Below are 12,322 nucleotides of genomic sequence, written 5' to 3'. Positions count from 1 at the left end.
TTTCTTACAACCCACCCGAGCTTCCCCTGGCTTGCACTCCATCTTCCCCCTGTGTTTCAATAAATACCTTGGTTACGTCATCACAGTCTCCTCGTCTGAGTCTGCTCTTGGGTTCCTCTGTTTCACTCCGCACAAAAGAAGTAGACAAGCTCAGGGTGTCACGCCCTGACCATAGTAAGCTTTTTATTCTCTGTGTTGGTTGGGGCGTGATAGTGACTCTCTGGAGCCTCCAGAGACGTTCTCCAGTCCGGAGCCTTCCGAGTCGCCCTCCAGTCCGGAGCTTCCAGTGTCTCCCTTCAGTCCGGAGCCTCCAGCGTCACCCTTCAGTCCGGAGCCTACAGCAACGCCCTTCAGTCCGGAGCCTACAGCAACGCCCTTCAGTCCGGAGCCTCCAGAGACGTTCGCCGGTCCGGAGCCTCCAGCAACGCCCTCCAGTCCGGAGCCTCCAGTGTCGCCCTTCAGTCCGGAGCTTCCAGCGATGCTCTCCAGTCCGGAGTCTCCAGAGACGCCCTCCAGTCCGGAGCATCCAGCGACGCCCCCCAGGCCGGGGCCCGCTACAAGAGTGCCCAGTCCGAGGCCCGCTACGAGGGTCCCCAGTCCGGGGTCGGCGGCGAGGGTCCCCGCTCTAGAGGCGCCACCTAGGTGGGCCAAGCCAGAGGTGGAGCGGGGTCTACGTCCCTCACCAGAGCCGCCACCGCGGAGAAATGCCCACCCAGACCCTCCCCTTTAGGTTCAGGTTTTGTCACGCCCTGATCGTAGAGAGCTTTTTATGTCTCTATTTTGGTTTGGTCAGGGTGTGATTTGGGTGGGCATTATATGTTCCTTCTTCTATGATTTGTATTTCTGTGTTTGGCCAGGTGTGGTTCTCAATCAGAGGTAGCTGTCTATCGTTGTCTCTGATTGAGAACCATACTTAGGTAGCCTTTTTCCCACCTGTATTTGTGGGTAGTTGTCCATGTTTAGTTGCCTGTGAGCACTACGTTGGCTTCACGTTTCGTTTTTTTATTTTGTTAGTTTGTTTAGTGTTCGTTCTTTGTAATAAAGAAGTATGTACGCTCACAACGCTGCACTTTGGTCCACTGTTTCCACCTTAGACGATCGTGACAATTCCCAATCAGAGGCAGCTGTTTATCGTTGTCTCTGATTGGGGATCATATTTAGGTAGCCATTTTCCCATTGGTATTCATGGGATCTTGTTTACATTTAGTTGCCTGAGTGCACAACAGTAGCTTCACGTTTCGTTTTTGTGCTTGTTTGTTTTGTTTTGCTGAGTTTCGGTTTATTAAAAATATGTGGAACTCTACTCACGCTGCGCCTTGGTCTATTCATTACGACGATCGTGACACAGGGTGAGGATCTCCTTCCAGAGAGACATCAGGGACTTGTCGTGTCTTTGGCATCATTAAACTGAAGACTGTTCGTTTATCAAATCAATTCTCTGTCATTATTATTGCGTGATTAACTAATCAGGTAAATGTAATTACCTAGGAAGTCGGGGCACCAGGGAAAATATTCAGATAACTTTCAGATATCGTAATATCTGATCAATTAGTCTTCTAATTAATGAATTATTCTTTACCTCATGTTAGTCTCATTCCAAACGTCGTAAATTGTTGGTTATCTGCACGAACCAAGTATTCACTATGAATCATCCAAACATCAATTGTCTCAATCATTTATTTATTAACTAACTAAATAATCACAGAAATGCACATACAAACAAACAAAGTAGATATGGTTACAAGGAAATTATAGGGGATGTGCCCCAGTGTGCTAAACCGGCATGGCGCCTTGGTAGACAAAGGGACGGAGAATCAAATCAAATCAAATGTATTTATATAGCCCTTCGTACATCAGCTGATATCTCAAAGTGCTGTACAGAAACCCAGCCTAAAACCCCAAACAGCAAGCAATGCAGGTGTAGAAGCACGGTGGCTAGGAAAAACTCCCTAGAAAGGCCAAAACCTAGGAAGAAACCTAGAGAGGAACAAGGCTATGAAGGGTGATCAGTCCTCTTCTGGCTGTGCCGGGTGGAGATTATTATAGAACATGGCCAAGTTGTTCAAATGTTCATAAATGACCAGCATGGTCAAATAATAATAATAACAGTAGTTGTCGAGGGTGCAGCAAGTCAGCACCTCAGGAGTAAATGTCAGTTGGCTTTTCATAGCCGATCATTAAGAGTATCTCTACCACTCCTGCGGTCTCTAGAGAGTTGAAAACAGCAGGTCTGGGACAGGTAGCACGTCCGGTGAACAGGTCAGGGTTCCATAGCCGCAGGCAGAACAGTTGAAACTGGAGCAGCAGCACGGCCAGGTGGACTGGGGACAGCAAGGAGTCGTCATGCCAGGTCGTCCTGAGGCATGGTCCTAGGGCTCAGGTCCTCCGAGAGAGAGAAAGAAAGAGAGAATTAGAGAGAGCATACTTAAATTCACACAGGACACCGGATAAGACAGGAGAAGTACTCCAGATATAACAAACTGACCCTAGCCCCCCGACACATAAACTACTGCAGCATAAATACTGGAGGCTGAGACAGGAGGGGTCAGGAGACACTGTGGCCCCATCCGATGATACCCCCGGACAGGGCCAAACAGGAAGGATATAACCCCACCCACTTTGCCAAAGCACAGCCCCCACACCACTAGAGGGATATCTTCAACCACCAACTTACCATCCTGAGACAAGGCCGAGTATAGCCCACAAAGATCTCCGCCACGGCACAACCCAAGGGGGGCGTCAACCCAGACAGGAAGATCACGTCAGTGACTCAACCCACTCAAGTGACGCACCCCTCCTAGGGACGGCATGAAAGAGCACCAGTAAGCCAGTGACTCAGCCCCTGTAATAGGGTTAGAGGCAGAGAATCCCAGTGGAGAGAGGGGAGAAGGGTGCGAAAGACAAAAGGCACTACACAGTTGATAATTCTAACAATTGAAATGCTAATCCTTTGCACATGAACGCTCACTCTTTCGGGAATAATTGCAATCAATATATATATATATCTACGCTCAGTGTGTCGTCTTGATCTCTGTTGGAGAGTTTGTCCGCCCTCTCTCTCTCTTCCGTGGTTAGAATGGATAGTTCAGAGTCCCATTCAGAAATGTTGTTATAGAATAGATGTTTCGGCGGTTGTTGGTCCTCGCATTCACGGGTACATAATTTCTAGCTGCAGACTAGTAATTAGTATCGAAGAGTAGCTCTTATTCTGTCGGATCGATAGTCTCAGAGTTTAACCACGTGGTATGGTTAAAAGATTCAGCAATTTACTCATACCTTAGCTCCCTCTGTGATGAGGTACTAGTCTCTACTCAAACCTTAGCCCTCTCGTGGTAATCGAGGTAAGCTGGTCTAAAGGGAATTCCTCCAGGTGGGGGTTATATTCGTAACAGTAGAAAGGGGCTGTCCCATGACGCCAGATCAATGTCTGTGCTCATGGGGCGGGCCAATGATTTAGTTAAACTTTAAAGGGTATTGGATTCTCTTTCATTGAACAGTTTAAAATCACATGACATAATTTCACAAATAGTTTGTTTACTCATTCATTTTATATAACAATTAGATGCAAGCCTCACAATGGAGACTCTTGTATAAACAGAGTTATGGTAATGTGGCTGTATTGTCTCTCATGAGTTTCACAAAATTGTACAAAATGGACCGATCGTAACTGGATTGTTCCCTGACCGTGTAAACATTCTCCAAAACATGGACATTGTTCAGTTCTCAAGTTCTGTGATGTGGAAGAGGTTCCTTTGTTCTCCTGCGAAACTCACTCTCTCTATACTCTGGCCATGAGGAAAGAAACTCCTCTAGGAATTTATGACCTGCCTAACAGAGCCTGGGTGTAGGAGGAAGAGAGAGAGGTGGTGAGAGAGAGAGGGGGATGGTGCAGAGAGAGGGGGATGGTGTGCGCTGTACACAAAGAGGGCCACGTCATGACAGACTGTAAAATACTTTGTTCACGGAATCATGACTCTCTCTGGATATACTGTCCCCATCCATACAGCCAGTTGGATGGATGAATCTTGTAAACAATAAAGCCCACCGGGCCTGCCTGGAGTTAAGGCGCTTGGCTGTACGGAGATATTCCACATTTTTATGGTCGGTCCAAACCAAGAATGGCTGCTCTGCTCCTTCCAGCCAGTGCCTCCACTGGCTAGAGCGGTGGAACTCACACTTCTCGGCTTTCACAAACATATGGTTCTCCAGGAGGCGCTGAAGGACTTGTCTGACATGAAGAACGTGTTCTTGGGCAGACCGGGAACAAAAGAGGATGTCGTTAAGGTAGACGAACACAAAACGGTTTAGCATGTCCCGGAGCACATCGTTTACCAGAGCCTGGAAGACAGTTGGCGAGTCCAAATGGCATGACCAGGTACTCATAATGTTCGCTGGCTGTGTTCAATGTTGTCTTCCACTCATCTCCTTCGCGTATCCCAACTAGGCGGTAGGCATTCCGAAGGTCCAGCTTGGAAAAGATGGTAGCCCACTGGAGAGGTTCTTGATCATAATATCATTCAGCCTCCGGTAGTCAATGCACAGACGCAGGGGCTTGTTCTTCTTCTCTACAAAGAAAAACCCTGCGCCGGCAGGAGATGCAGACGGACGGATGGCTCCAGTAGCCAGAGACTCCTCAATGTACTCTTCCATGGCCTTGGTCTCCGGGCCAGATAGAGAATATAGCCGACCACGAGGTGTTGTGTTGCCTGGGAGGAGATCAATCGCACAATCATAAGGATGGTGCAGGAGAAGAGAAGTAGCACATGCCTTACTGAAGACCTCCAGGAGGTCATGGTACTCAATGGGAACGGCAGAGACATTCAAGGCTTTGCTTACGTTCTGAGGGGGACGTCTCAAAGACGGCTGTGCCGCTTTAAGGCAAAAAATCCAACCCAGGATGGAGCTCGTGGTCCAGTCAATAACGGGATTGTGTTTCTGGAGCCAAGAAAATCCCAAAATCACAGGAACATGGGGGGAATCGATGAGGAGGAACTGTATGGTCTCACTGTGGTTTCCTGATGCCCGTATATGAATGGGCACTGTGCTATGGGTGACTCTTCCAATAGGGCGGCAGTCGAGTGCCCTTGCATCCATGCAGACAGAGAAGTTGAGTGTGAATACCTAATTCAGAAACCATGGTAGCATCCATAAAACATTAATCAGCCCCAGAGTCAATGAGCACCCAGAGAGACTAAGATTGGTCTCCCCACAGCAAAATCAAACAAAAATAGAACTGTTTGGCCATAATGACCATCGTTATGTTTGGAGGAAAAAGGGGGAGGCTTGCAAGCCGAGGATCACCATCCCAACTTTGAGGGACGGGTGTGGGGGGTGCTTTGCTGCAGGAGGAACTAGTGCACTTCACAAAATAGATGACATCATTAGTTTGGAAAATGATGTGGATATAATGGAGCAATATCTCAAGACATCAGTCAGGAAGTTAAAGCTTGGTCGCAAATGGGTCTTCCAAATGAACAATGACCCCAAGCATACTTCCAAAGTTGTGGCAAAATGGCTTAAGGACAACAAAGAGAAGGTATTGGAGTGGCCATCACAAAGCCCTGACCAAAATCCTACAGAAAATGTGTGGGCAGAACTGAAAAAGCGTGTGCGAGCACGGAGGCCTACAAACCTGACTCAGTTACACCAGCTCTGTAAGGAGAAATGGACCAAAATTCACCCAACTTATTGTGGGAAGCTTGTGAAAGGCTGTCCGAAACGTTTGACCCAAGTTTAAAAAAAATTAAAGGCAATGCAACCAAATACTAATTGAGTGTATGTCAACTTCTGACCCACTGGGAATGTGGAAAGAAATAAAAGCTGAAATAAATCATTCTCTCTACTATTATTCTGACATTTCACATTCTTATAATCAAGTGGTGATCCTAACTGACCTAAAACAGGGAATTTTAACTTGGATTAAATGTCAGGAATTGTGAAAAACTGAGTTTTAATGTATTTGGCTAAGGTGTATGTAAACTTCCGACCTCAACTGTACTTTTTATTAATTTATTTTCTAGTAATGTCCACCACTTTTCAATCCTATCATGTAAAACTTTGGGGTCACTTAGAAATGTCCTTGTTTTTGAAACAAAAGCAATTTTTTTGTCCATTAAAATAAAATAAAATTGATCATGAATACAGTGTAGACATTGTTAATGTTGTAAATGACTATTGTAGCTGGAAACGGTTGACTTTTTAAATGTAATATCTACATAGCCGTACAGACGTCCCTTATCATTCCTGTGTTCCAATGGCACGTTGTGTTAGCTAATCCAAGTTTATCATTTTAAAAGGCTAATTATTCATTACAAAACCCTTTTGCAATTATGTTAGCACAGCTGAAAACTGTTGTTCTGATTAAAGAAGCAATAAAACTGGCCTTCTTTAGACTAGTTGAGTATCTGGGGCATCAGCATTTGTGGGTTCGATTACAGGCTCAAAATGGCCAGAAACAAAGAGCTTTCTTCTGAAACTCGTCAGTCTATTTTTGCTCTGAGAAATGAAGGCTATTCCATGCGAGAAATTGCCAAGAAAGTGAAGATCTCGTACAACGCTGTGTACTACTCCCTTTACAGAACAGTGCAAACTGGCTCTTACCAGAATAGAAAGAGGAGTGGGAGGCCCCGGTGCACAACTGAGCAAGAGGACAAGAACATTAGAGTGTGTAGTTTGAGAAACAGACAACTCACAAGTCCTCAACTGGCAGCTTCATTAAATAGTACCCGCAAAATACCAGTCTCAACGTCAACAGTGAAGAGGCGACTCCAGGATGCTGGCCTTCTAGGCAGAGTTTCTCTGTCCAGTGTCTGTGTACTTTTGCCCATCTTAACCTTTTCTTTTTATCGGCCAGTCTGAGATATGGCTTTTTCTTTTCAACTCTGCCTTGAAGGCCAGCATCCCAGAGTGTGCTTTTATTTAAAAAACAAGGACATTTCTAAGTGACCCCAAACATTTGAACGGTAGCGTAGGTCCATCCGACCTCACATCTGCAGACCACGTGTATGGCATCGTGTGGAAGAGCGGTTTGCTGATGTCAACGTTGTGAACACGGTGGTGGTGGGGTTATGGTGTGGGCAGTCATAAACTATGGACAATGAACACAATTGCATTTTATTGATGGCAATTTGAATGCACAGAGATGCTGTAACAAGATCCTGAGGTCCATTGTCGTGCCATTCATCTGCCGCCATCACCTCATGTTTGAGCATAATAATGCACAGACCCATGTTGCAAGGATCTGTACACTGTTTCTGGAAGCTGAAAATGTCCAAGTTCTCCCATGGTCTGCATACTCACCAGGCATGTTTGGGATAATCTGGATTGACGGGTACGACAGCGTGTTCCACTTCCCGCCAATATCCAGCAACTTTGCACAGTCATTGAAGAAGAGTGGGAAAATATTCCACATTCCACAATCAACAGCCTGATCAACTCTATGTGAAGGAGATGTGTCACGTTGTATGAGGCAAATAGAAGTCACACCAAATACTGAATACTTTCTGATCCACACCCCTACCTTTTTTTAAGGTACTGTATTTGTGACCAACAGATGCATATCTGTATTCCCAGTCATGTGAAATACATAGATTAGGGCCTAATTCATGTATTTCAATTGACTGATTTCCTTATATGAAATGTAACTATGTAAAATATTTTAAATTGATGCATGTTACGTTTACATTTTTGTTCAGTATACCTTATCATAACGTTATACTGTGACCAACCCGGTGTCTGTACTGAACGCCCTCTTATGGTCCAGAGGTTAATGTCATGCTTTAATGTTCTCAGAACATCAGTGGGACGTCTCGCTGAAACCCTTAAAGCAGCATTTCCCAAACGTTGACCTGTGGACCACAAGGGGTGCACGTTTTGGTTTTTGCCCTAGCACTACACAGCTGATTCAAATAATCAACTAATCATCAAGCTTTGATTATTTGAATCAGCTATGTAGTGCTAGGGCAAAAAGATGCTTGTGCACCCCTTGGGGTCCCCAGGACAGAGTTTGGTAAACATTGCCTGAAATGAACCTAATTGGGACATTGCCCAATGTCCTTAGGACATCCCCTGTTTCCTGGGTTAATGCAAAAATAGAGTAAATATAATCCAATTAGTTGCTTGTCATAAACTCAATATAGATCCATCTCTATGGAGTGGTTACATGTTGACACAGAAACTACAATCCCATGTGACCATACACTACGATATATTTAGAGGCTAGTAGAACAAGTTATTGAAGCAGTATCACTCTCTCAAGCAAGAAGACATTTCATGGACACAAGTTTCTGAGCCTGAACAGAATCAAATTATTCACACTTGAATTCATTCACATCCATACACACTCAATTCTTGTAAGGACTAAGAATTGCTGCATTGACCAGAGGAAGAAAATTAACAAAAGCTATGGAGAACTCAACCCAAGTCAAGTTATTTTATCTCTTTGGCTTACAAGAGACATTTATCAACAAATCGGTCTATTTTACCTTGTCTCTTATCACATACCTTCTCATCATCACTGTGAATCTGACTCTGATCATAACAATCATTCAGGAGAAAGGTCTCCATGAGCCCATGTATATCTTTCTGTGTAGTCTATGTGTCAATGGATTGTATGGAACTGCTGGTTTCTACCCCAAGTTGTTACTGGACCTTCAGTCAGATGTTCAGGTGATATCTTATGGTGGATGTTTCACTCAAGCCTATGTCATATACACATCTGTCATGTGTGAACTTTCTACTCTAACAGTGATGTCTTACGACAGGTATGTGGCAATATGCAGACCACTACTATACCATACCATTGTGACATCTTTAACTGTTAGAAAGTTACTCTTATTTTCTTGGTGTTATCCTTTATTTATAGCACTCATTGCACTTAGTTTAGCCGTCAGGATTCCTTTGTGTGGATCTCGTATTGATAAGATCTTCTGTGATATTCCATCTATACTGAAACATGCATGTTTACCCATTACAATCAATCAAATTTTGAACAAATTTGTAATAGTGGTTCATGTTTTACAGATACTATTCATTGTATTTTCTTACTGTCAGATTGTAAGTACTTGTGTAAAGTCAGCTAAGGGAAGGATTAAGTTTACACAGACATGTGTGCCACATTTAATAACAATGGTTATTTTCATCACAGTGACCCTGTTTGACACTCTGCAAGGGTGGAATGGTAGTGTAACTATTACGCTAAATATGCGCAATGCAATGGCTGTACAATTCCTTGTTATACCACCTGTCTTAAACCCTCTCATATATGGACTTAACCTCCAGCAGATTCGAAGGGCAGTTTTTAGAAAGTGTAATGCACATAAAATCATTGATATGAAACGTTAGTTACATGATTTTACACAGCAGGGAGACTTCCTGATGTCAGAAGTCAACAAAAACAAAGGTAAAATCTGCCAAAACTGTTGCAAGGTTAAATGGTGCCTCATTTCTTGATACCTATATCAAGGGGCGCAACTTTGGTTTTAGAAGTGTGGTGGAGACATAATCTGGCAGGGTTTTCTGGGGGTCCTCCCTACATTTTTTCGGGCATCTATTGCTACTTTCCTGCATTTCTATTGGTCGACCAAAAGTAGTCTTTTCTTTCGACCAATCAATTTGTCATTTTTTAAACATGTATATTTCCATATATAGACACACCACACCCTATGTGCCAATTTATATACCATTTCTACCAATTTGCGCGTCAGTTATGATATTCATATGCACATTTTCGTGGTCAGAGTTTCATTTCATTTATAATAGTCTTTGTATCTCAAAATCATTGTTGGTGGTTGATCTACATTCTACATTCTTAATATAAATTAAACTGATCAAATGTAAAGGCAACTTTACAATTTTTAACAGACACATCTCAACATACACTGTTCAGAGGAGACAGCATGAATCAGATCTTCATGGTCAAATTGCTGCAAAGTAACCATTACTAATGGACACCAATAATAAAAAGACTTGCTTGGGCAAAGAAACACAAGCAATGGACATTAGACCAGTGGAAATATGTCCTTTGGTCTGATGAGTCCAAATGTGAGATTTTTGGTTCCAACCGCCGTGTTTTTGTGAGACGCAGAATTGGTGAACGGATGATCTCCGCATGTGTGGTTCCCACCGTATAGCATGGAGGAGGAGGTGTGAGGGTGCGGGGGTGCTTTGCTGGTGACACTGTTGTGATTTATTTAGAATTCAAGGCACACTTAACCAGCATGGCTATCACAGCATTCTGCAGCGTTACGCCATCCCATCTGGTTTGCGCTTAGTGGGGCGGCAGGTAGCCTAGTGGTTAGAGCGTCGAATCCCTGAGCTAACAAGGTAAAAATCTGTCGTTCTGCCTCTGAGCAAGGCAGTTAACCCACTGTAGCCCGGGCGCCAAAGACGTGTATGTCGATTAAGGCAGCCCGCCGCAACTCTTTGATTCAGAGGGGTTGGGTAAAATGCAGAAGACACATTTCAGTTGAATACATTCAGTTGGACAACTGACTAGGTATCCCCCTTTTCCTATCATTTGTTTTTCAACAGGACAATGACCCAACACACCTCCAGGCTGTGTAAGAGCTATTTGACCAAGAAGGAGAGTGATGGAGTGCTGCATCAGATGACCTGGCCTCAACCCAGTTGAGATGGTTTGGGATGAGTTGGACCGCAGATTGAAGGAAAAGCAGCCAACATGTGCTCAGCATATGGGAACTCCTTCAAGACTGTTGGAAAAGCATTCCAGGTGAAGCTGGTTGAGAGAATGCCAAACATGTGTAAAACTGTCATAAAGGAAAAGGGTGGCTACTTTGAAGAATCTAAAATATATTTTGATTTCTTTAACACTTTTTTGGTTACTACATGAGTCCACAGTTGTTATTTCATAGTTTTGATGTCTTCACTATTATTCTTCAATGTAAAAAACAGTAAGAATAAGAAAAACCCTTGAATGAGTAGGTGTCCAAACTTTTGACTGGTACTGTAGATATTGTTTAATCTTCACAAATCTTAATTCAACAAAGTTAGGGAGCAACCCTCAAAAATATCAGAAGTCAACTAAAATAAAGGTAAAATCTGCTAAACTGTTGCAGTGTTAAATGGCTCCCTATTTCTTGATACCTTTAGCAAGAGGCACAACTTTGGTTTTAGAAGTGTAGGGGGGTGGGACATAGCCTGGAAGAGGGTCTGGGGGCCCTCCCTAAATTTCTGGGGCATCTAATGCTAATTTCCTGCATTTCTACTAGTGCTGTACACAACAACAACAAAATTCTTGGTCGACGAATGGTAGTCTTTTCTTTCGACCAATCAATCTGTCTACATTTTAAAACATGTATTTTTCCATATATAGACACATCTTACCATTTCCACCAACCTGCGTGCCAGTTATGATTTTCATAGCCACATATTCGTGGAACAGTTTAATTTAATTTATAATAGTCTTTGTATCTCAAAAACATTGTCTGTGGTTAATCTACATTCTACAATGGTCTAAATGAAAATCTAAATGAAAATGATACAAATCTAAAAGTAACTTTTATTGCCACTGCCAACTATGTAAAAAAAGCCTACATAAAGCCAACACATAAAAACATTGCAGCCTGCAGTCAGAAAAATATCCTGATAAATATAAATATCCTATAAATCACATTGGCTATGCATGACCTGTCTGCAATGAATTCTAATCATTGTATCAACTGGGTCAGGTATTTTATGACGTTTTCACTGGATCAGAGAATTACATTTTTTCCCTTTCATGCCGAGTGGTAATCGAACGGGAGAAAGATGGAAATATTGTTCAAATACTTTGAGGAACTATTGTCATTCTCAATTCATTCTAAAAACAGACTTTGTTTACTTGCTGTTTGAGGTGAAGAAAAAATATTTTGATTAGCTCCACAGGTCATTAGTGGTGGTGAGTTATGACATTCAGAAATACTATTAGACATCCCTAAATGGGCACATGTATAGGCCTACATTTGCACGCAGGCCAGGTAGACTAGTCCTACTTCTATATGGGTAATCAGGTGTCATGACTTGCCCTTTTGAGTAAGGATCATAGATGCCAGATCACCCCCCTCTCTCTTTCTCTCTCCCACCACAGTTTTATGATGGTCGGAAATACCTGCAGGAAAACTCTCTCCCACTCTTTCAGAAATGGAAGTTAAATCCCTTTGTCACCACAGAGAGAGACGTTGCAGTACGGTAACATCAAAAGTTGAATAATGAAAAAATATTTCTGTAATCCAAACAGTTGGAAGGGTCCGTGGGTACTTAAAACCTCTCTGGGATAGCGGGACGATTGCGTCCCACCTGGCCAATAGCCAGGGAAAATGTAGAG

The 12,322-nt window shown here is 43.2% G+C and overlaps 1 protein-coding gene across 1 annotated transcript; it reads left to right on the top strand.

Annotated features, from left to right (window-relative positions):
- The first annotated feature begins 8,403 nt into the window (after positions 1–8,403).
- LOC120018586 (olfactory receptor 6N1-like) lies at positions 8,404–9,342 on the top strand. Its single transcript, XM_038961798.1, has one exon. It carries the CDS (start codon positions 8,404–8,406, stop codon positions 9,340–9,342), a length of 939 nt encoding a protein of 312 aa, XP_038817726.1.
- The last annotated feature ends 2,980 nt before the right edge of the window (positions 9,343–12,322 follow it).

This window comes from Salvelinus namaycush, chromosome 23 (assembly GCF_016432855.1).
Source record: "Salvelinus namaycush isolate Seneca chromosome 23, SaNama_1.0, whole genome shotgun sequence".
NCBI classification, from domain to species: domain Eukaryota; kingdom Metazoa; phylum Chordata; class Actinopteri; order Salmoniformes; family Salmonidae; genus Salvelinus; species Salvelinus namaycush.
Note: the sequence above shows the minus strand (reverse complement) of the source record. Positions and strands in the feature narration are given on the sequence as shown.

Coding starts and splice junctions, on each gene's coding strand:
- LOC120018586 (XM_038961798.1), top strand. CDS start 8,404: ATGGAGAACTCAACCCAAGTCAAGTTATTTTATCTCTTTGGCTTACAA.